Consider the following 25,762-nt stretch of genomic DNA (forward strand, 5'->3'; position numbering starts at 1 on the left):
GTACATAAACACTTCCACAAAATTTGACATTTGAGTTTTATGATTTGAAACCAAAAAGGAATTCTTGGCATTTCCTTTTTGCTTTTCACCTAGAAGTTTAAAGAACAAATTATATGGCCCACAACATTTTAACCCCTCATTGCCATGAGCAAATCAGCTAAAGCAGCCCTGCACAAGACAGAGAGTGTGCTCAACCATGACAGAAAATTGTGGGCTCAGACTCGCAATTATTGAAAAAGAAGAAATGCTCAAACTCCTTTTGCAAAATAATACATCCTTGAGGGCCCAAATGAGCAATGGGGTGTACAAAATTTTACCATCTCCTTGGAGTTTCTTCAATTTTATTTTCAAGTTTTATAGAAATATCCTGGAGTTTAGAATCCTTCCTCAAGGACCAAATAATGAGAACAAGAACCTGGTTCTCTCAATGATACTTCAAAGTGTCATGGTTTTAGACAAAAAAAACCCACTGACGCAGAACATGTAAAGTTATTGGCATAATCTTTATTTTAAAGAGATCTCTGCAATTCAGTGAAAGAAATTTTCTTCAGGTGGTGATTTAGAAAAAACCTCTGTAGTAATTTTTACTTTATATTCTTATGCAAATATAAAAATACTACAAAGATATGACATCTTCTCACATCAGAACCCACACTCTCATTCAATTTCATTTGCAATAATCTCACATTTATAAGTAAAAAATTAGTAGTCAAAATAAACATTTATGTACAATATAATTGGAAAACCTAACATCTAAGATTAGTTTAACATATTTTTCAGGGTCTAGGCATGCACTGTCATCCAAACTACAATTCTTTGTGACTTTACAATAATGTCTTTTGGGTTTGAACACCTTCAATATCTCTCTTGTGTTGCCATGTTGGAAAAACAGACAAGATGGGAACTCCATGGGATCTCAAGAAATCATTTAGCATAAGCAAAGATCAATTAAGCACTTAGTGATACACTGTATTCTCCAGTGCAGTCTCCAGATATCATTCAAATGCATTAATATTAATCAAAATTAACATGCATTTCTTTCTATGCAGTTGCTATTGCAATATTATGGCATCTGAATAAAGCAGCAGCTTCCTGGTTTAAGCATTTCCACTCTGCTTACCTCAGTAATAACCCAGACAGAGCATATTGTAAATCAAATGCAAGCAAGTCTTTCTTATCCAAAGATCTTAGTTTTCATGTTTCAGAGGAACATTTTTTCCCTGAATTTGGGTTGTAAAGAAACAGGGTAGCTTCTTCCCAGCTTTGCATACAGTAAAAACAATGTCCAGGCCAAACTGTAAGAAAACCTAAGGCTATAGGGTAATGCATAGGAACAGCAGAAAACCAGGGAACTGCAGCATGAAGCTAGGTAGTTTCTCAACAGCTTTATAAACCTCTCTAAAGAGATAAAATAATCCAAACTCCTAGTTGCATATGTCTAACACTTTTCAGAATATTGCTCTCAAAGTGTATGTACAATAAAAATTACCTAATTTTCATAAAAATTCTGTATAAATATATCACCTTGACACTCTCCTCACAGTGATTTCTATATGTAAATTAGATATTTTAAATTGCAGTTGTCAGAAGTTTGGGTTTACCTTCATTTCTATTAGAAAACTTCCTTTGCAAAGAAAAATCTCATGTCAGAATACTTCTGCAGAGCACTCTGAATTCACATCAATAAAATTATTAACATTCTGATGTATTTGCAAATAATTTTGTATTTTCAAAACAGGGACTGATAAATTCCACAGTTCTCATTCCAGTCGTCCTTGCTTAGCATCACCTATTGCTCCCCATACATCAAATACAAACTCATCTGGAAATGCAAAGTCTCCAAGAGTTTCATCCAAGGCCACTGCAAATTCATCTGGGTTTTTCTTGTCTCTTCCAGCTTCCACAATTGTTGCAGCTAAAAAGCAACAAAACAAAAGAATGTAATTATCATGAAAGCGGCAGCTAACACATAGGGGCCAAGATAGGGATAGACAGGATTTGGAATGTCTGTTTTCAACAGCTGGTGAGGTCAGCTTCGGAAGATGCAAAGTCTACCAGGTGAATTTAGGATTCAACAAAAAATTATGCACTTAAAGTTCACGCTTATGCCTCTAGAAAGTGAAAAAGTTATTTCTGAAAATCTCAGCCAGGTGGGTCAAATTGTGCAGAAGCAAGAGAAAGGCTTTGCTGTAGCCACCAAACACCAGGAACATCTTGGGGCCCAGGAGAATGAAAGCAGAGGAGTGATACAATGGACTTAAACTGTGATATTTTGTATACCAATATTGTCCATCATTTTCTCTTATTTACCACAAAAGTATCAGATTTTATCAAGTGTCAGGGCTCACTTTTGAAATGACTACACTGGGGCTGCTGCTTAGGACTGACTCCTCAGTTGCTGTGCTCATCCCTCACCTTTTGCCACTGCAGTTTCTTGGACTCTAGGAAATCTTAGAAATCTAACCCAAACACTGGATGCATGGAAAGACATGGATATTAGAGCAAATGAAAACCTCTCTTGATCATGATACCTGCACCTCCATGATGGGTGAAAAGAGTCAGCACAGAAATTTCTCCTGGTTAAGCTGGGCCCAGAGAACCACTGGCAGCAAGCTACCATGGTTTGAGGACAGAATGCTCTGTAAGGCACACTCAGCACAAACACAGCTGAATACAGTTTATTTTCTGAGCTGTATCTCTGCTCCACAGCATCTCTTCACAGGAAAATGATGGTATAGTACAATAGACGAAACATCAAAGTCTGCTTCATTTTGTGATTACTTTACACCCCTGCCTTAAACTGCTGGGTGTCCTCCATCTTTTGTTAAACATCAAATACCCACCACTTTCTTCACAAGCATATCAAATTCAAGTGTCAAAGTGAAGGATTTGATAGCTTCTAGCCTTTTCTTAGAGACATGTCCAAATGTAAAACACATAATATAGTGCCTAAGAAAGGGAAGGAAGTTTTGAAGCCACAGAAAAACATCTTTACTGGGACAGTCTGCCATCTACCACATACACTGTATTGAATCAACATGGCAAAATCTCTCTGATAAAAATAAAAATAAACATTCCCTGCTCTGAAGTTTTACTAAATTTAATTAATTTTATTTTGTTGACCTAAAACTCAGCTCAACTTTATTGACAATTATGAACTTCTGGCAAACAGTATTTGCTGTTGTGCAAACATGTAACAAGCTGTAAGCAAGCTTGAGCCATATTCCACATTGTAAACGTCAACAACAGTAATTCTGAGGAAACTTCATGTTTTGGTTTTAACTGTGTTCAGCTGTGAGGCTCCAAACACAATCACAGTGTGTCAAACTACACAAAGCTGCCCAAGGAAAATGTATGTAAATCTTGACAAATAAACTGCTGTGATGGGGACAGTTCAAGTGTACCCCAGCTTCCCAGGCACCACTAGTGGTTCTCAAGACCCTGCCAGAAGAAACTCTATCCCTGTTGCACTGATTCTCTCTGTGGCCCCAATGAAGTTCCTGGGACTGTGATTCAGACAAGTCTGGATGGGAAATGGGCATTAAAGAGGGGACTCTTGCTCCTGGTAAGTGGAACACAGGGATTTGTTGTATAACACCACTCTATATTCCCTGACAATGGGGAACAAGAAGGTACTTACAGGGAAGCAAGCCTGGAGATAATGAAGTGATGGGTATAATTGAAATGTCACAGATTTCTGGATATGAAGCAGGATGTGAACTTACTTTTTATAGACACTGGGAGAAGGGAGAAAAGAGCTGTGCAAGGTGGAGTAAGAGCAAACACGTCCAGGGACTGTTACACCAGATATTTAGAAAAAGCTGCCATCAAAAGAGTAAGGATCTAGACAAGTGTTCAATCAGGGTAGGAGTGAGGAATGTAGCTATTTTTAAGATAAATTGGCCAAGAGATATGGAAGAACCATATGACACAGACAGCAGCAATAAAACAAGTTATACCACAGTCCAGCTGCCCTGGCTGAAGCTTCAGAGTTACACATAATAAACTGTCATTAACAGAAAGTGTAACTTCAAACACAACTTTCTTTAAAGATTGACCTTCCCAAACAACTAAATAGACTATAAAAAACTGATTTATTACAGATTTACGAAACTTGAAAACAAAATCCACTAAAAACTTAGCTGATCAACTTTCACCCCAGTCAAGCAAGAATCAGAACCTTGCTAAAGCAGCCTCAAAAAAAGCACATTTTAATCTGTATTGAGTGAGCCTGATCAGCACTGCAGGGCACATTTAGTGCGGTGTATTTACTGAAGCACACCGGCATTCCCAGTCCCACCTGATCCCGGCTCCCAGGGCAGCGCGGTGCTGACCTCCAGCGCCGGCCCGGCTGCACTGCGGCCCCGCTCCCTGCTCCCCGCCGGGCTCTGACAGAGCTCCGAGCCCCTTCCCTGCCTTCGTGCCGGCCAGCTTCCCTGCCAGCCGGGAAATCAGCCGGGAGCGCAGCCGGGAGCGCAGCCCTGCCTGCCCCGGCACGGCGCTCGCAGGGCGGCAGAACGCGCCCGGCCGCGCTGTGGCATTGGCGGGATTGATGCGGAATTCCCAGGGCACATCAGAGCCTGCAGACTGCCAAGGTATCCAGCAGATCCTGGCCAGCTTGAAGAAAACTTTGTTGGTTCGCAGAGGGCGACAGCTTCGTGCCAAATTGTCTCCACTCCCCTCCCTTTTCCTCACTGCTTCTTGTAAGAGCTGCACAATAAGTGATTACAGGAATTTTATTCCAATAGAGTATTTTTCCACAGTCAAAAGAGCCTCAATTGTTTTCATATTTTCCTTTTTTTCAGTTCACTTCAGGCAATGTTAATGTCTGATTAATTTTTACATAAATTGTGAAAAGTTCAGCAATCTTAAAAGTGGTGAAAGGAATTAGAAGTCTCATCAACTTTAACTGAGAAGGTAATGTCAAACTTCCCAGAATATGAACAAAGTAATATGTTGGCTTTTCAAATATAGTTCCTTTAAAATAACCTCAAATATCTTCCACAAAATCCTTATTTTCACTTTTAATAGACACATGGGGCACAAGCCATGGAAGCTACCTTCTGCCTGCCATTCTTATTATCTACCTTACACAGTGGTTTTGCTGCCTATATCCTATCCTGTAACTTCTGAAAAAGCTTTTTTCAGAAGTCCTGACAGAAGCCTCAATATTTATTTAGCTGTAATGCTATTAGAAGTTTTGCCTTCATTAAAAGGTAACAAATACCATTGTTCTGTCCCATCACCCTAAAGCAGAAAAGAAAACATGTTATTGCAGTTTCCAGTATTTAACATTACTTGGTTTAAGTTTCATGTTGAACATTATCAAATCTGGTACTCAATAACCATTAGAAATATTTCTTCTTGTTCCTTTTTCTTAAGTACTAATTCTTCTTGAAGTTTATTTTGTTTAACTGGACTAGCTGCCCCTCCTTTTATCAAAAAACTCCCATTATTCTTTCAGAGTAAATGAACAGCCATAAACAATATACTCCTGGATGTATGCAATAAAATCCTTTGGGAAAAGAAGTCTAGGACAGAAGGAGAAGAAAACAAGAGATTCAAGGAGACTATCACTTCAGTTAAAGCTTTTAGAGATAAAAACATCTATGGAATATTGATGGGTTTGATTTGCAAGCCAAGAGAAAAAGCTTGGGTAACAAAAAAGGTTTAAACTTGGTAAGATATTTTGACTAGATGGTAAGTTTGAAAAATGAAGTAAAAAATGGAGAAGTAAATTTCAATTTTTTTAAACAAAGACAGAATATGCAAGGATATTTCAGCCTGATCTCAGTGATGGAAGATTATGAAACAGACTGTCTTTGTGTGATCACACAGCACGGACAGGACAAACAGGGGGTCAGGCCCAGCCAGCACGGGTTTAGGAAAGGCAGGTCCTGCCTGACCAACCTGATCTTTTACGACTAGATGACCCACCCACGGGATGAGGGAAAGGCTGTGGATGTGCCTACCAGGATTTCAGCAAAGCCTTGGATTCTGCTCCCCACACCTTTCTCCCAGAAAAGCTGGCAGCCCATGACTGCACCATGGGATGTCCAGGTTGGACATCAGGAAAAATTTCTTCACTGAAAGGGTGGTCAAGCATTGAATGGGCTGCACGGGAAGTGGTGGAGTCACCACAGCTGGAATACTCAAGAAATGACTGGGTGTGACACTTAGTCTGTGTTTAGTTGGCATGGTGGTGTTTGGTCAAGGGCTGGACTCGTGATATTGGAGCTCTTTTCCAACCCTAATGATACATCATGTCTGATAACATTATAGAGAGCAACAGAAAGGAAACAATCATTCAAAAGTAGAAAAATAGAACAAGGGGAAGAAAATATTGGTGGATGAAGCCGAAAGGTGCTGAAAAAAAATGTGGACAGGAAGCCCTTTTACCATCATTTACAATCGGTAGCATTGTGCATTGTGGCGTTACATGCAGGCTTCCTCTCACCCAGGGTTTTTGGGATTAAACACAATCCATAAAAATTCAAGTCTTACTGATTTAAAAAAAAAGTAAGTGCCAATATTTTTCACTAACACTGTTTCCTGAATTGCTCCTATTAATCAACTGCTCAAATTCCTTTACCAGAAAGCACTCATAGAACTTAAAATAACCTGAATTATCTCTCAGCTGTGTATTTATGTTTTAAAGAATGCTGAAGTCAAGCCTTGGCCCAATTTCTAATATGCCCATAAAATGGCTGAAGAATACATTTCCAGAGCCAACTGTCCCTTCTCTGGATTACATACAGTTTTCAGTACAAAGGAGTAAGAAAGTAAAAAGGTAAAAATGCATCCAAAAGCAGGTATGTAACTCTCAACAGCATTTAGATCTCTGAAAATAAAAATAAAAAACTGTACCTGAAAAAAAGTGCATGCATTTTCTTTAACAACTTCCAAGTATTTTGGTCCAGCCTAGAGATTTGTGTGTAGATTTAGTCAGCCATTCTTGAAACTGTCAAGATACTTAACCATGCAAAAATTAAGGGCTTTATCTCACCTTTAATTCTGTCTGTAATTTAACATTAGTTTTTCTTTCCTTTCTTTCTAACTTATGTCTTAAAACTGGGGCACTGTTTCAGAATTCAATCACACCATGGAAGTGTCATTTTAATGGAGATGGAAGAGTAACATTAACTGACATCCAAAGATTCTGACAAACAGAAGTGCATGGAAGTGAGCAATGATTGAGATCTTAATCACTTGTCAGCTGCACATTGTGATGACTTGCATTTTCAACTAATCTGGCTTGAGTAATGAGTGAAATTTCGAGCTAAGTGGTGATTGGCATTCTCTGAATGAATCTTTTCCTCATATTTCATTTTCATGGCTGACTGATCACATCCAGTATGTGAAAAACTGACATGTGTTAATTGAACAGATTTGTGACAGGTGATTAGCTCTCCTTTCCTAAAGAATCCTAGAGCTGTTTAATTGTTTTAAAATTGTGAAGTTGGGAGGTTTGAGTCATCAACATTGGCTGTTGACTCTTAGATTTGAACTTCAGGATGTGGCTTCAAAGGTGTAAACTAAAGCTACATGAACCCTATAGTCTTTGATTTCTGACAGCTTCTCTTGGTTTCACTACCTTTTGGGGAGGAAAAGAAGAGGTGAGGGACAAAACAACCATCCAGCTGAGAAGAAAAGAGCCTCTCTATGAACAAAGACCTCTTCCTTCTTTAAGTATTCTTTTAAGGCTTTTTTTTGAAGTTTCTAAACCGCATACTGAAAGATGAAGGGCACTAGATCTTTTTGAAGGGAAAAAAAAATTCAAGGAATTCATGGGAAAACTCTACCAGGTGCTTGGCTATTAACTCAACCATGTGTTGAAAGCTGAACTTCTCAGTCTACTGCTCAAGAGCCATCCTGTTTACAGTACTGAGAGCCAAAACCACAGGGAACACCAGTTCCCCAGGACCGTTCCCATGGACACCAGAAGCAGAGCACCCACAGCTGCTTATTCCTGTAGGGCAAGGAGCCTGGGGACCTTGGAAGTAACCTGCAAGGACAGGAGCTTCCAGAAGCCCAGCCTGAGCCAGGACTGCAACAGCTGCAGGACAAAAACAGCTCCCAGAGGGACAGCTGGCAGGGGACTCAGAGCTTTGAAGCCTGAGCCAGACTGAGGCACAGAGGTTGCAGGAATGAAATGGGACGTGGAATCCTCCCCAACCTAAACGTGGCTCAGCAGCACACAGGCCTCCCAGGAGTGCATTGCATGGCAGCAGCATCATGCATTAGAGTTGCTGGGAATAGAAATGTTGAGAACTTCTAGTTTCCTGGAAACTGGAAAGTTTAGATAGAACCTATAAAGCAGAACTCGAATTTTGGGCAGCGCTGCCCTCTCTTCTGTGCCAGGAAGCCCACTTCTACCTTAGACTGAAGGACAAACACTGTTTTACCAACATTTTTAGCTGTGAGAAAACTAGTAGAATCTGCCAAACAGATGCTTGCTGGTAGGAGCACCCAACAAAGGCCTTTTGGCTATTGAGATAACCACCTTCTGCTCTCATTCCTCTGTGCTAACTGCTGCCCCTCCAGCCCTGACGGAGCCCTCTGGAGCTTCATGCCAATCCTATTTTCTCTTCTGCTTTGCCTTTTCCACTTCTCTCTCACGAAAGGTTTCTTTTCAAGATCACTTTCCATTTAGACTATTCTTTTCTTTTTCTTGGCTGGTTATTTTAAGATATTACCATAATAATAAATACCTTCCTCTTTGTCTCAGTACCAGCAGTTCCACAAGATCCTAGGAGGATTACACAGCCACAGCCGGGTACAACAGCTAGACTGCAGCTTCTTCCCACACAAACAGAAATTCCTATTTAGTTGTTGTCAGAATAACAAAGAAAAGCAACAGCTGCAAGGACAAGTTTGCTGCGTCTTTAAGGAACTTATGACACTGGGGTTAAGTAGTTTCTTTCATAATAAATCAATTATTCTTATAAGTAGTAAATATTCTATAAGTTTTCTCATGTTCATCAGAACACAGCTTTTAGAGATTCTGATAAATTTGTGTAATTATTCTGTCAGTTCCCTTGCTAAATAGTTGCTTGTTCACTGATGAAGATCTCAGGTTCAAACCTTAGCAATCAAGTTTGATGGGTCTATGCCAAGAGGCAAAAAAGCAAATAAACAAACTTATCCTTAGGAATACTTAACCAAGGCACACACAAGATCCACTAGAAAATATATGCCAGAAAGAATACAGTGGTGACAGTTATAGCAAACAACTAAAAAATTCATGCAACAGTGTATAGCTACTGCACAGAAAGAATAGAGGATTGATTGAGTAATTACATCATGAGGATTAAGTGGGAGGGTGATTCTTTTATCAGAAAAACTCATTTGTAGAAATACAAGCAAGTTTTTGGGACTGCAGGCTGGACAAATTTTGCTTCACTTACATCCAGAGACTAAAGTACTCAATAAATGTTAGACTACAGAAAATGAGAAATTATTTACCCTTGTAGAAATGTATCTGCTAAAAACTCACCTAATTCAATATCTCTTATGCCCATGTATGTTTCAAGAAGCTCATCCACTTTTTTAATTGCCTTTTCTTCCACTTCAGTTGGCTTTGTTGGAAAAAAGGGAGAGAAGAGCAAAAGTATGATTATACCCATGCAGGTTTCAAAATAACCAGCAATGTGCCAGTGATTATCCTTACTCCCATCTTGGCCACCTAGACTTACAAAATCTACAGATAAAACACACTATTCCACTCTCTTTCCCTTTTCTCAAAAACATAAGCTTTCCTCCTAGAATCAAGCCACACAGCTCACACATTCAAAGTGAACAGAGGCCTTATATCTCCTGACAATACAGATCTTCATCAAATCCTCATCAGCTTTAGAAGAGCCCAGAATAAATAAGAAATAAAATAAATAATAAATATAATAAATAATATTTATTCACCAAACTCTAATCCTGGTCTTGCACAAATTCACATCAATGTATTTAATTAGCCTCTCCCAACAACAACCCTTTCATCAACCCAGTACACTTCAGTGTCAGAAATTGAACAAATTCTTCATAACCATCCCACCTCTTTTTCCCCCCCCCTTCCCTCTTTTCAGCACCCCCGTGTCTAATCTAGATTCATCCATGTAGTCCATGACATCTAAATCCAGGTTCTGTGCTTCCAGGTTCTTCAGCCCCATCCTATCCCTGCTAGTCATCAACTTCAGCTGTTCTCTTCAGTCCCACAAGCTTTGTAACATCCAATTTTTCTTTCCTACTTATCAGCCTGGGGGAAGAATAAACCAGAAGCTGGCTGATTAAACTACTGAGGGGCATATACCCCACCATACCATTTCCTCCACAGTAGCAGGACCCTTGGCTCTCAGGCGAAGTGTTTCTCTCCCTTTGGAGATTTTAGCCTCTGACAGAGCTCTGCCTTTGGACCTTGGTTCCAGCTTTTCTAAAAAAAAAATCCAACAAAAATTAAATACCAAACAAAACTAGATATACAGTACAACATGAATATGAGGTATCTGTTTTGGTTATTACAGTATCTTCACATTCAGTCTAATCGAGACCTAGACTATGAAAAAATCTAATTATAAATTAACTATTCTAAGTATAGCTTTGCTGACAATCTCTTGTCTTCAAAATGTAATTTCTGCTCAACTGCACTGAGGGCAGGACTTCCACTGACCAATATATCTACGCAGGCCTATGGCATTCATTTCATATATGTACCTTGTGCAATTTTATTTCCCTACTCTACTGAGAAGTTTGTATACCTTTATATTAGACAGCAGCTGAAGTCACCCGCCAGCTGCTGATTTATTCGGACAGAACACATAGCAGGTTTAGCATTGCAACATTTCAATCTTTCACTGATGCAATAGTGCAAACACTCCTGCTAAGCAGGTGATGATGAGCCACGTTGAGCTGAGCTAACAATCTGCTTATCAGCACTCACAGAGGTGAAGTGCCATAAGCAGATCTGCAGGAGGTTTCACCAAAATTATCTTAAATCAATGACAGAAAAAAGGTATTGCCACGAAATTAGTGCATTTTCTCCTCTACATCACAGCTGATAAACCTCTACAAAGTGTATCTGGTTTACATGAAGTTTCCTTTACCTGGACTCAGCCTTTCTTGTTTCATCCTGGGTAAGGCACCTTAGTTAGTAGAGGAAGCACAGAATCATTTAAGATTTGGGTTTCTTGTTCCAGGATGCAATTTTACATTCAAGAGTGGCAAGGCTTTAATTTACTTATTGACATGGGAGTTACATAGTGAATCTAGAAAGTGCTAGAAGAGAGGAGACAACTCTGCAGAACTGCTTTTATCTGTCCTGTTTTCTCTAACAGATTATTCCTCCTCTTAATTGCAGGCCTTTCTAATAAGCTCTTCTTGAAGGTAATACTTCAACATATTATATTAATTTTGCTCACATAGATTTCAGCTCATCATTCTTGCAGAAGTGGTCACAAATCAAGATTATTATGCTGAACAGTATGCTTGAAAAGTAAACTTTATTAGCTTTCATGATACAAATAGGTATGTCAAAGTCTCTTATATATATACTTAGGATCAACACTTTATCCTTTTATTGCTTCAAGGACAGTTTAAAACACCCTTAAGATTGTCATCGTTTCTGCTAGACTTGTTTCAAAAAGTCATTTCTGATAAAAAAACCCATATTTTTCAAATTCTGTCACCATTATCACCTCAAAACTCATGATTTGACATAACCTTTATTTGCAGTCCTTTAGACCAAAACACTCTGGCTATCACAGAAACTATTTTTCATGTTCACATCATTAAAACGCACAGTTCGTGTCATGCTGCCTTTATTTTGTTTCTAGTCATTTTTCACAATTCACAGACGCTTGTGACTGGTACAAATATTTTATTCTGTGCTACAAGCCTTGCCCAGGGGAGCTAAGACAGCCCATGTGTACATGGTAGAAGGATGTCCAACCAGTAAATTATGCTTATTTCACATTCCGCTGAGAGGAACAAAAATAAAAATAATTTCGCACAGAGGTTTGTGTCTTATTTCTGTAGCCTCACCAAATTCTGTTGAAATTAACAGGAATTCAGCACCTGCTAGTTGAGCAGGAGCTGGATCTTGTCTGTCATCTCCTCTAGGGCTATTCTTAGTGCTTAAGCTGCAGCTTAAGCATTATCTTTGTGCCTGAAGCCTAACTGTACCTAAGGCTAAGGCAGGACGTTTTAACCTACTGAGCACTGCATCTTGCAAGTTAATTTCTGTAGGTAAAAATATAACGTGCATCTTCCAAAAATCTGTCCACAAAGCTCTGGTTGCCTCTTAAATCAATGACAGAAAAAAGGTATTGCCACAAAATTAGTGCATTTTCTCCTCTACATCACAGGCAGACTAAAAGGTATCTTAGCCACCCAACTGAAGTAAAAATTATTAAATTATGGCTGAAGACATCAATCAAATGCTGATTTACAAACAGACCGTGTAACACTTCTAGCACTGAACACAAATTATAGGCCCATATTAAAAAAAGGTATTGCTGCATTACTAATTGAGATAGACAACATATGCAATTCTTTAGCATAATGTATAACATACACATTTACTTAACAACAGCAGCAATTTACATCCAAACACATTAGAGACCAACTCATAACTACCATTCTTCACAGAAGCACCAAAGGCAAAAAAAAATCTTTGCATTTCTCTCATTTTCAATTTCTGCTGCTATTCTGACACCAAGTGTCAAGACTGGTGTATGACAGTAGCTGCAAACTACTAACACATTAAAAATTTTGAAAAATAAATGTTTTAAATTTTTGCTGCTGTAGTGAAGATAGTGATATTGAATTCACTGTTATTGCAGGTGTGCAGAAGGCCACATATAAATTTATGATTTAGCACTATTTAGAAGTTTTTATTACAGGAAAATGCTACATGGTTTGGGGAGAGGATCCAAAAAAATGAGATAATAAAAATTGTAACTCAGTCTCTATTTTGACTGCCTGAGCAAAACTTTCTTTGTTTTTTTCCTACATTGATAGAGTTAACATATACAAGAATTAGCAGTAGATATGCCTTCCTCCTATTTAAGCAGCACTTCTCATAGCATGCAGGTGGCAAGCAAAAAACAGAGCTTTGCAATTGTGCTTTCTTTCAATTCTGAGTACACCTGCTGCATGACTGGAGATCCACAAAAAGGCTGGGGAGGAGGAAATAGGAAAGTCTGACATAGAACAACAGGGATTATGTATCAAAAGAGGAAAAAAGGAGTTTTGAGGATCAGGACATTAGTGAAGTGATCCATGCTTTAAAACTGTGCCTATGAAACAATTCTTCTTCTAATTTTGCTACATCATGTAGTGGCAAAAGAGACTGACTAAGGCTCAGGTGAGGCAACCCACACTGATGGATGGGTGCTGGATGAAGCAACATGGAAGAAAATCCACTCATAAATCTTCCACTTCAAAGAAAAAAACTAAACATACTTTCTTATAGTAGTTATGTTACCATAGGTAAACACCTGGCTGCATTCTGAAAACAAACCCACAATGTAATGCAATGATGGGATTTTACTATCAAGGTGTTTTACTGAACAAGGTGGACAGTCAGGTCACTCACCAAATGCTTTCAAAGGCTCTACCAACTCCAGCTTAAACTTCTGACCTTTCTCCAGATCTTTCAGCATTTTGGCAACTTCATAATGCCGACACTCTGACACATTTTTTCCGTTTATGGTCTCTATGTGATCACCCACGCAGACAGTTTTGGTTTGGTCCATAATGCTGCCTTCTTTGATTCGCTATTGTTTAAAAAAAAAAAACCGACTATCAGAATTAGAAAAATTTCTTGCAAAGGTGATAGTTTTCAAGAGGTGACACCACCAAGCTTCAAGCATATCAGTTAACAATACCAATATTACTGTGCTTATTATTCCAGCAGTGTGTTTTCTCTATAAGATTATCATAAAACATATTTTGAAAAGCATTATTTTTCAAACAAAGTATTTTCATAAGCATTGAATATACAATCAGACAGGAGAAAAAAGAATGCAACCACACTTCAAAAATAAAGAGTTCTGAATAACCTAATATTTTTGTGCTTTAAAACTGATCACAGGAATCTCAGTACTGTAAATGGTTATTCAAGTTTTTTGGGGTTTTTTCTATTTAATAGCTTGACAAGCATAGGAATAGAATTTTTCTCTTCTCAAGTATGGTCCAGAGACTTAGTAAAAAAACATATACTGTAAATGGCTGATCTTAATAAGACCCATCCCCAGTGTTGAAACTACTATTTTCCTCATTAAGCTGTACAGCTGTATATTAAAGGATGTCCTCTGAAATAATAAAGAATAGGAAAATATTTTAATTGCCATCTCATGGAAAACACAAATAGTCCAAAAGTCATAACAGAAGTTACAGCTTTTATGAAGTGTAATTTTAAAAGTATGGGGAAAAACCTTTAAAATATCTCTATGAGTTATCACTTCAAATTTCAGTGATTCTGTTTATTGTTGTTACATACTGCCATATTTGTTCATTGTGTGCATACATCACTTAAGCAATTATATGGCTATTGAATAGAAAAGCTATGACATAGTAAAATATCTTTTATTTTTCAGATACAAATTTCATTCTAACATGTTCCTGAATAACAATCTTTTCAACAACGACCGTGTGAGATAAGAGCAGACAAGGCAGACAACCACGCTGCCACCTGCCACTGCAGCAGCCAGCCTCGGGGAGCTGCTGCTGCCCCTGGCTGGCTGAGCCCACACTGGTGCCTCCATCTCAGAGCCAGTGGGAAGTGTGAGAGTGCTCACTGGCACTGCAATCACTGTCAGCTTCAGGCTGAGTTTAACTCTTTCCAGCACCAAACAGAAGCCTCGTGGTGAATGTGGATGTGGGTACTGTACGCACCAGAAACCAAATGTGTCAAATGTTTTTCTGTTACCAGGACTCAAAACCTGTCCCACTCAGCTTCAATCAATGTTTAGTCTGCATGTTGAATATTCATTTAGCTTTTCTTCTTAGCACTTGGATCCCAACACTAAGACTGTTTAAATAATATTCACTGGCTGTTATTTGTGTCACTTGTTATCATCACTCCAAGTTAACAGACTGAGACAGTCAAGCCACACTGTCACAGTAATTAAGATGCAATTGCCTGTATTTCAAGTGCTCTACAGTCCATTGAGAAGCTGTGAGGATCTATATTTCCTATGCAATGCCTACTCCATCTGATAATATCTCCTTGTACACCACTCAGTCATACTTCAAATTCTACCGCTGTTCTTGGAATGCTAATTTGACTCCATAATACTTTTTCCCTGTACCTGCCTGTGTACCCCAAAAACAAATTTGTGACAGCAGAACGACAGCAGGTTTTGTTCTTAGTAAGGCAAAACAAGATCAGATTTCATAGGAAAAAGCCCTGCAGTTCAGTGTCAGGTTTAAAATTGGTTGGGTTGCCACATCAAACCTAGAAACCTCCCTGTTATTCAAAATGCAGTAAAATAACTACAACCCACCAATCAGTAAATTTAGTATTAATTTTTAATTAGGAATGGGGCGCAGTTAAAAATTTCAAAGGAAAATACATGTATATAAGAAACAAAAATTCTTTAAAACTTTAGAGACAGTCTCATTTACCTAGACAATGAAGTAATAAAAAGGATGCAGCTTTCACTTTTGTATATGCATTTTCTATGCTGATTTAAAAGATCCATTAGCTAAATCTGCAACAACAACAAACAAAGTTTGATCCCAGAAATTCCTTAAAATTTATGCATTCCCATGAAGACCGCATCATTTTCATTACAATGCTTATTATTAGACCAGTACAAGGAAAAAAATACATATTTGTTCAGAGGACTTTTACACAATTCACTGGAAATTACAGCTTGTCTGGCTAATGCTGTGAGGGTTTTCCAGCGTGCTCCAATTGTGCAGCAGTCTGTGTGAGGGCTGTTCTCTCTGCCTGTCACCAAGCAAGCGCAAAGGGAGTGTCACTGCACAGGGCTGCACTCGTGAGCACTGCTCTCTGAAGCACTGCTTCAACACCTTCTTTTAAAATGCCACATAAGCAGCAGCACGACTGAATGTTATGGGCTGTATAGATGCCACCACTAGAGATTTGCAGTTCTTCATCTATAAACATAAAAGTTAGGCTATGATTTTGCCAAAATGCTTAGTGAAACCTTCGCTGCATCTTGACTTGCACAAACATGACCTCAGTCACATTTTTCCACAACAAACACAAACAAACCAATTTCTAAGCCATGTCCTGTTTTATAGCCATGGTAGCTAAGGAATGAACAGAAAATACAACCTTTCCATACAAAAGCTCTGTTTACAATGAGAACAGAGATTGGGGTAGCAGTAATCAAAGATAATTGCTAATGCCTCACTAATAATGGGTAACTGGAGTATATTAGAGCAAAGAATCTCAGAAAGGCAGAAAATGTGATTAAGGTTCCTAATACCTAGTCTAGCAAGAAGGGCAGCATCATTTCATAAGCCTCTACTTGTCTCAAAACATACTGCCTCTAGGTCATATAGAAGAGGAGAAGGAAAGCAATTATGAGTAATATACTGAGTATGTTACTGCCCATACTTGCTACTCAAGCTCTTGTGGTAAATTGTGTTAATCCATATCCTTGTAATTCATCCTATCTAAGGAAACAAGACTGGAAAGCTGAAAAACCACTGCACTTGCCCCTACTCTTGTACAGCACAAAGGCTTCTGCCCTGGGAACAGCCAAAGACTGAAAGAATATGATCTCATTATCACATGAGTAGCAGAAATTCTATAAGCATCTAATAAATGACATCAGAAAATCAGTTTAAAACAGGAGGGGGCAGATGCAAGCAGTATCTAACACCTACCACCTCAGAGTAGCTCAAGAGATACAATGCTCTCATTGTAAAGCTGATACACGTTACAGAAGCAATGAACAAATGAACTGATTTTGAATGACATGCAGTACAGATTAGCTGAACTAATTTTGAATTATGTACCTAAAGAAAAGCAACTTTATTCTTTACTTATCATATATATGATAATGAAAGATTTTATAGTTCTAAAGGACCATGAAACTGATAATTAGCCTATTATAGTAACAGGAGCTTCTATAGAACAAAGTATTTCACTGGTAATTAAGTTTACCTTTATAAAGGCACAGCCAGTTCCATTGTCTGTAATGGTAAGTCCCAGCATATCATCAGTTTTAAGGATTTCCACTTCTTTTCGCTGTCCTTTCACATGGGCAAATATGAAATCTTCAAGGCCAATTTGTGCACCTAAGAGCTTGTCCATATCAACTTTATGAGTGTTCAAAGTGCAAAACATGATCTGTGCAGAAGGAAAGCAAACACATTAACAGTGCGTTAGGTTTGGTGAGCTTGACAGGAAGCTAAAATGAGAGCACAGTTCAGGCCCCTGTGACAGGTCCACAGCTCAAGTGATCCCCCTTCTTCTCCAGCTATACCAGGAGCAGTCTCCATCCACACACCACAGAAAGCATCAGGAGGTCAAAGTGCAGGTGAGAGCTGGCAGGGAACATGGGAAAGAGCCCTCCCTGTGTGAGCAGCCTCCCAAGGCCTGTCTCAGCACACCAGCCTGAGAGAGGCACCCTGAGCTGGCACAGCTCGCACCACAGGTCAGAGTAAAGCAAACTGAAGAGCCATCACCATCTTTGCCTCATCATTCACCCACCTCAAATTCCACCTGATTCAAAGATCACTAGGGACTACTTTAAAACTTGATTAGTTGAAAGCAGTTTAAGGGGAAGGGGAAAAAAAAAAAAAAAAGGAGAGCTTATCAAAACAAAAGAGTCATGAGAGAGCATGAAATTCTTTGTATTGCTCCAGTGTTCCCTCATCAGCTCACAGCACATTGTCTCCAATGGGCTTGCTTAGTTCCTACCCTTCCCCAGCACGAGTTGGGGTCATCCTGTTCCAGTAAAAGCCAGGCTTAATAAAAAGGTCAAATTGCTTCTTTATAAATCAGCTTTTCTGAGGGATTTCCCTTCAGCACTGGATATCAGGCAGTCCTTTTTCTCCCTACACTTATGCCAGTTCTTCAGCAGGGAGCTTTTTTGTCCTGGGCACTGGCAGGGTGAGAACAATCCATCTGCACTGCCTGGGAACAGAGATGCTGTTGCCCACCACGGAATGAAGGAATTTGGCCGAGCCCAGCACACCCATCACAGTAATGACAGCTGCCCAAGCCTTTCCAGGCTGCAGCAGGAGAGGAGCGAGGGCCAAGGGAACCCCAGCTTCCTCCTGGGCAGCACAGGGCACAGGGCAGCAGCCAAACCAGAGAGACTCTGAGCTCCAAGAGAAATCCCTAAAATCTACTTCACTGAGGCAAAGAATGGGCTTTCCACCCCACAACACTACACATGACCTTTTCATTCCTTCTGGCATCACTGGATGAAAGCGGAAAAATTGAAATGAAAGTCACCAACCTATTTCAATTTCTTCCAGGTCAAAGAAAGAGTGGATATTTTTACTAATTTATTTCACAGAGAGCATTCAAGTTTCTGGAGCTTTCTAGGATTTAGATTCTGTAAGTATGAGGGTTTTAATCTTAGAAGACTGAAAGTTAATACAGAGACTGTGTTTCTTGACTAAGCTCTTGTTTAGTCGCTGTTTTTAAAAACAAAACAAATAAAAATGCCCCACCAAACAGCCTTACTTCGATGACTACTTGCTTTATCTCATCTAATCCATCAAACATCCACTGCAATCTAACACCTTATTTAACAATGAAAGTTGTAACAGCACACCCTTAAGAGACATTAGTTTTATTTGCTCCAATAATGCAACGGTTTTCAGTTAAACACTACTCTAGATTTAACAACACCTACTGAAATTAATCTGGTTTTAAGAAGAAAACTGAATATGATAATACTTATAATGATAATAATTTCTAATTACAAGCTTTTTTTAATAAAAAAAATCAGAACAGATGATATCAAGTTGACATACACATTTTCAGCTCTCTCAAGTTACATAACTTTGCCAGTTTAAAATGGTAACTCAGTTCTCTGTTCATTGTTCCTGCCATGAAAACAACGACTGTCTGCACATTTTAGACATTAGCATCCTTCATCTGACCTTGTCAAACAGACAATCTAGTAAATACTGTCACACCTTTGAATAGATAAAATTGGCAACAGAGGAGAAATGTGATATTTAGAAACTTGATCCAGAGTTTCTCTTTATAGATCTTCATCTGGATGGCATTCCTACTACAGCCTATAAGTCTGCAGAATTTTTTGTGAGTCAGTTCTGTGCTAACCACAAGGCTGAGAGAGCATCAGCTAGTCAAAAATAAAACTTAAATCATTCTTCATCCTCTTTAGTGAACAACTGCTTTTTCTCAGAACAGATATATGCAAAGAGTAATGTACTAAAGATGTATCTACCCAGAAAGATATATCACCACACCATCTACCAGTTGTAACATAGCTTTATTTGTACACAACTGAGACCTATTGATTCAAAAATGGTATTTTCATAGGTTTTACATAAATTTAATATTGGTACCTAATCTTAGATTATATACCTGAATACTTAAACAACAGTTTCCACTCACTCAAACTTTTGCATATTTTTAATAGTAATTTTCTTATTCAAAAATGAAACAAGAAAAAAAAAAAATCAATGTGCAATTCTCATGGTTAAGTGTCTTCTGTCCTTACCCTACACCTTCATAGGCATTTGGTCTTTAACTTAGTGTACCAGTGCTGTGAATATTTCATGCCAGCTTTAGCAAGATATTATAAATCAGAACAGTTACATCAATCACAAAGTATCTAGGATACCTCCTTCACCACGAGTTATCTTCTGCAGCACTCAGAAGAAGGAAATTCCATGTCGCTGGACACTAGGGGCTTATACACAACTTTATAAAATAGATTTCTCCAATAACATTACTAACAGATTATTCCCTGCACCCATATTTTCAAATGGAAGAGACCACATACGCCAGCAAAACCAGTGCTACACTGTGTGTTATATAAAGACATTATATTAGCTAAGAAAAAGAGGGATGCATGATGTGTTATATAAAGTATATATGCAGCACCATATTGCATGTTCTATACATTAATTGTACTCTGATCTTCCATATTGAGCTGACACCTTGAGAACTCAATAATGAGTTTGTTGATAGATTACATACTCATATGCTATTGAAAATGTATTAAAAATCTCTGATAACTTTACAGAGATCATAATAATTTAATGTTTAAGAGGTAGGGAACTGGGAATTTTAATTCTGAGCAAGATGCAACACCCACTGACATACTTCCCTATATATGTAGATGTCATCATATCAAGAAATCGCCAACGCATTTTCTTACTCACTTTATCTTTCCCGAGGAAAATGTGGGAGCCTTGACCAGCTTCAGCAACAGGAAGAGAGTAACCAGCTCCTCCAAGTTCTAGTGTGCTTTTGGTACTGTCAGCTATTCAGCCTGATCAATATATTCAAAGGCTTATAAAATAAGCATTCAATGTTTTGCTGTTTGTCTTGGGATTTGGTTGGGGTTTTTTTGTTTGGGTTTTTGGTTTTTTTTGCACACAAGTATTACAGTGTAATACAGTGTACACAAGTAACTACAGTGCAAGTTCTTCCATCCAATTATTTCCATACTAATATTTCAAATACTTTCAGTCAAAAGTATTGGAAAAGACACAGCAAGCATCACATGCAATATGGGTGTGACATTTAAGCACTGCTTAGGGAAACAGCAAGCAAACAATTCTTGCCATAGGGTTGGGAGGAGGTGTTTTGTAGGGAGTGTTAAGTTTGCTCATTTAAAGTATTCAATCTGTAGGCGTGATTGTGAGCAATTTCTTTCAACAGATAAGGGTAACAATAAAACTTCCAACATTTTGGTGATGAGGATTTCACAAGCTAACCCTTTTCTCTAAAACACACTTCAGATTTTTTTATTGTTAAAAGGACAGTTTTGTTCAGTAACACAAGTTTCAGCAGTGGCTTATTTGTCAGCAGTCTTTCATAAAAGTTTAAATTGAACAGTTTAAATCAAATACTTTTATGAAAGTTTAATGTGGCACAGCCTCACCGTATACTTGACTGTTTAGCATGAGGAGGCAAGGCCTGTGGAACTACAGCCCACACACAAGCTCAGCAGCTGAACTCTTGCTACTGGAAGAGAAAGAGGGAGCTGCATTTCTGCCCTTACTGCTGCCAGAAAGGTCTGAATTACCCTTGTGATGCAAAATTCCTTCCACCGTAAAAGAAACCCCAACATCCAAGGGCTCTGGACAGACACAGCCATGGAGCATTAAGTTTAGTTCACCTGCTCCACCACATTTCATCTTTCAAAGCAAACAAAATAATCAAAAGGAAAATTGCAAGTAAGCAAACCAAAAGTCCACGCAGCCTCTATGGGTTACCATTCCCTTCTCGACTGATCAAGAAATAGCCCTGCTACAGCTGGACTTTAATATCCACGTTCTCAGTGCCTGATTAGCTACTCTGAATACTTTAAAGCCCTACCATGTGCTCTCACAGCAGCACACCACCACCAAATGCCTTAACAGACCCACATTGTCCTTCTCATTTATTTATCATACAGGCTGCACTCAGCACTTTCACCCTTACGGGGAACATTCCCTGCTACATTCCCAACAGTCAGAGTGGAGTAGTAATCCTAAAAGGCCAAAGCTACACATAAATACTTTTTCCAACTATTTTTCCTACATCAACCTCCATAGAAAAAATAAGGGAATATAAACATTATTGATGCAAGCAGAAACATACACGTAAGTGTGCGTGGGTTGTGTTGTTAGCTAAGAGTTGCATCTGTCTATCTATATCTTTTTTAGCTCTGTGCTTTCTTCTTGAAAGCTTGTTGAAGTAATCAAGTTAAAAGTCAAGAAAAATGTGATGAACCTCAAACAACACTCGTAATAACGATGCTAGAAATTATAAAAGTTACGTTTTTTAAATGTAACTTTTGTCAGGGATTTGTTTTCCTTTGCCCAGGGGGAGAGGAATTGAAGTTTCTCTTTACAAGACTCCTCCACCGGGGTTTAACATTTTAAGTTTTAACATTCACAGATTGGGAGTAGCCAGAAGATACACAGGAGATAAGAGAGCATCACTCCCTGGCACAGCCTGAGACACCTGGTCTGGGAAAAGACTGATAAGAGAACTGAAGAATGAGGACCAAGTCAGCATTGAAGGCAAAGAGATCAATAACTAATAGGAGATTGAATACTAACAATTGCCTAATTTAAGAGCAGTGAACAAAAATTTATTCAGGTTTTGTCTGTATTTCTTTTTCCTGCAGTTTTGGTGTCAATGACACACACAGTGTATTGCTAGAAGCCATATTCACTCCTCCTCTCTGGGGAAAGAACAGTCACCTTGGACAGAGAAAAGCAGAAGTGCTGGACATTGTAAAAGTCAAAGAGGTAGGCAGAGAGAGAGGCTTCTGCCTACCCCTCAGCTCAAAAGGGGTAAGAGATATATAAAACACCTACAAGAAAGGATGAGTACAGGAAAAGCCTCAGAAAGCAGCTGTTATGTGTCATTCCTTCATGGATACCCAGAGAAGATCCCCTTTGAAGCCATCCTGCCCCCTATTCCTGTGCCCATCCCACCCTACTCATGATCCAGGTCTGCACAGAAGTTTCTGTCAGTTTCTGTCCAACAAATACTGTGTTTTATATAAACTTCTCTCTGTCACTGTTGGCAGTCAATCACAGAACCTGGAATGGATTCTCCAGCAGAAACCGAACTCCGCTGGTCCCGGGAGATGTGATCCAAAGAGGAAAAGAAGTGCTGTAACCACGTGGAGTCAAAAGGAGAAGTGACAGATTACAAGTACAGCTCACTTATGCAGGATTTTATCCAAGAATCCATACTCCTGCCTACCCTGAAGCAAACTCACATACCATATTAAATGTATTCACTTCTGCAAAAGGTCTCTGAATGCTCTCTACACAGAGCCCTTCCCCTCCCTCCCCCACTATTTTCCAGCCCAGCCACTCCAGGGTGGAGATCTCTGTGATAGGAGCTGTTTCCAAAGGCAGTCACGTGTGGGTATCATACTGCCCACAGGCTCCGGCAGAGCTGGGTCACTGAAACCTTCCTAGACAGGTAACACCTACAAATGGCATTTGAGTACCTGAGCGTCCTTCAGTTTGCTGAGGTGTAGCTTCTGGCATTATTCTTTACACCAGACTATCTGTCCACAAGCAGTTTTAATGAACAGATAATTTAAAATAAATTCTAATAAATTCACATTTCTTGGCAGTTCACTGATATATCCCGTCTCTATGCAAAAATCTGTTGCATGACTCTCTGGTCTGAATTCTTCACTCTGTTATGCCACCTTTACACCAGGAAATATTTTTGTCCACTATTTTCATATCATACAACTTTCTTAAAGCAAACAGAATTTCTGGAGTAAAAGATTTTAAGTTTGGTGCCTCCAGCAATAATACTCTATCCGTTTTTATCAATAAGCCACACTTAAAAAAAAAATTAAGGAATGGAACATTAGGGAAAAAAAGAAAGTAAGAAACTTCTCCAGTCTGGCACAAGGCTGGCAGTATATGCCCATGATATGTGGTGCTTCCTCTACAACCTCTGAGGGTGTCAGATTATACATCTAGCAGGAGAAACAGGAGCACACCATTCATACAAAATTAAATTTCTCTGTGAAAGCTGTTCTTTCTCAAGTCAGTGGAGCCAAAAGTTCAACACTGAAAGGAAGAAAACTAAAATAGAAGACAGTCTGGTGATTGTGAGAACTTGAGAATACAAGGTATAACTGAGATGGAACAGAACAAAAGGGGAACAGCAGCTCAGGATGAAAAGAAAACAAAGGAGCAGAAGATCAGAAAGCAGCTGGGAAGGTCTGGGACACTGATGCATTGCCTCTTAATTACTTAATGTAACAGTGACTGATTAAACTGTATTCACTGCTACTGCCACTTTCCCTTTACAATTTACTATTTGAAATGCTTTGCTCCACAGCAAACTCAGAACAAAGCCTGTAGTAGTAGCAGTCTTTACAACTTTTTTAAAAGTCATCCACAAAGAAGAAAACAAGTAAAGCTGTACAGCCACACGTAGGCACAGTGAAATGTTAGCCCTCTGTTTCAACTCGCCATTCAGAGGTTAAGGTTCAAAGAACCACATAGGAAGAACTTGATATGGCCACTACCTTTTAACTAAGAGAAAACAATGCAGTTACAAACACAAATGAATCATTATCCAAACAAATGTTTAGAACGTGGGTCAGGAAAAAAAAAAAGATCAAAAAGGCAGGAGAGCTTAAAAAGGAATCTTGTAACAGACCTAAATTTAACTCCATTCGAACAGTGAACGCTTAAAAAATAATTACCTGATAAAACAAAAAGCTTTCCAAACATCACTTTCGGCTGAAATTTTTAAATGCAGTACGAGTCAGGGCATTTATACCACATGCTCTCCCCTTCCAATGCCTTCATTCTGGGTATTTAGAGGATAAATCCGGTGTCCCTTTTTAAACTGGAATGAAGCAGTGCCTGAGAGCTGTCTCAAACAGCAGCTGGCAACAGGTTAACCGAGACACCGGAGTTTGGGTCAAGAGGCCCACTGTTTTACCACGCAAGAGCTAAATGCAGTCCCACCTATGTCTTTTCCCGTGCGGTAAGGCTCATTTGGAACAGCCAAGGGAGTTTTTTTCCTCCCGAGCAGTGTACCGCGGGCACGTCCGCAGCAGCCCCGGCAGAGGATGGGGCCGGGCGCCGAACAGCCCCGGCGCCTCTGGCGCCCCCGGAGGCGCGGCGGGGCCGGCCCTACCTGGGCGGGGGCGATGCCGAACGCCTCTCCGATGCGGGCGTACAGCTCGCGGGCGCTGCCGAAGCCCTCCACGCGGCCCGTGGGGCTGCCGTGCGCCAGCTGCGTGTGGAACTGCAGCCGCGACGCGCTGGCCGACGGCGCCGGGGCCGCCGCGGGGGCCGGCGCCGCCGCCTCGCTCTCCACCAGCTTGAAGGTCTCCTTGGACTTGTCCTTCTTCTTGCTCCTCAGCCCCAGCGGCATCTTCCGCGCCGGCCCCGGGCTCCTGCGGCCGCCGCCGCCCGCGCTGCACTCTGCCCCCGGCGCGGCGCCGCCCCGGCCCCGCGGCCATGGCGGCCGCCAGGTGCGGCCCGGCCCCGCCCGGCCCGGCCCGGCCCCCGCTACCGCCGCTGCTACCGCCGCTAACCCCGCCGGGCCGCTCCGCGCCGCTCCGGGCCATCGGCGCTGCCCTCACACCGCGCCCGCCGCCGCCACAGCGGGGTCCTTTACCCACCTCCCACTCACTCGTTCAGGAATTTCTGCTCATAGCGAAGTGCTGAATACCGACTAGTGTAGATTTATATCCAGCGTATAAAACACCTGAAGTATACAAGGACTTCAGGCAACTCTTTCTCATTTATCACAGACCATAAATCTCTAAGGGTTCATAAAGCAACAGTAACATAACCTAAGTTTAAGAGACTTCCTATTGTACCGGACAACAGCTGTAAAATACTGAGATTTAACACAGAAAACACACTTTTCAAGTATTTGTATCATTTAATGAATTCAAAATGTTTCCTCTGCTGTGAAACAGAGCTACACATTGTAGTCAGAAGTTCACATGACAAGAGACATCTGTGCTCCAAAGTAACCACACTCACCTCAGTGGAACTGCTCCATTTTCAGTAGTGCACTGAATCCACCCAAAATGTGAAGAGTGCAAAATTCATGAGGCAACATTCAGCACTTCTAAACATT

The 25,762-nt window shown here is 39.9% G+C and overlaps 1 protein-coding gene across 3 annotated transcripts; it reads right to left on the bottom strand.

Moving 5' to 3' along the window:
• Nucleotides 1–484: 484 nt before the first annotated feature.
• GIPC2 (GIPC PDZ domain containing family member 2) lies at nucleotides 485–25,082 on the bottom strand. 3 transcript variants are annotated; one of them, XM_064428540.1, is made up of 6 exons: nucleotides 24,806–25,082; nucleotides 17,135–17,320; nucleotides 13,586–13,766; nucleotides 10,314–10,423; nucleotides 9,497–9,578; nucleotides 485–1,915 (listed from the first exon to the last, which is right to left on the bottom strand). In XM_064428540.1, exons 1-6 carry the CDS (start codon nucleotides 25,043–25,045, stop codon nucleotides 1,761–1,763), a joined length of 954 nt encoding a protein of 317 aa, XP_064284610.1. In that variant the 5' UTR covers nucleotides 25,046–25,082; the 3' UTR covers nucleotides 485–1,760. The 3 variants fall into 3 exon arrangements, with proteins under 3 accessions (XP_064284610.1, XP_064284612.1, XP_064284613.1); XM_064428542.1 differs by lacking the exon at nucleotides 24,806–25,082 and adding an exon at nucleotides 24,634–24,763; XM_064428543.1 differs by lacking the exon at nucleotides 24,806–25,082 and adding an exon at nucleotides 24,366–24,590.
• Between the last annotated feature and the right edge of the window lie 680 nt (nucleotides 25,083–25,762).

The sequence above is a fragment of the Passer domesticus genome, chromosome 7, assembly GCF_036417665.1.
Source record: "Passer domesticus isolate bPasDom1 chromosome 7, bPasDom1.hap1, whole genome shotgun sequence".
NCBI classification, from domain to species: Eukaryota; Metazoa; Chordata; class Aves; order Passeriformes; family Passeridae; genus Passer; species Passer domesticus.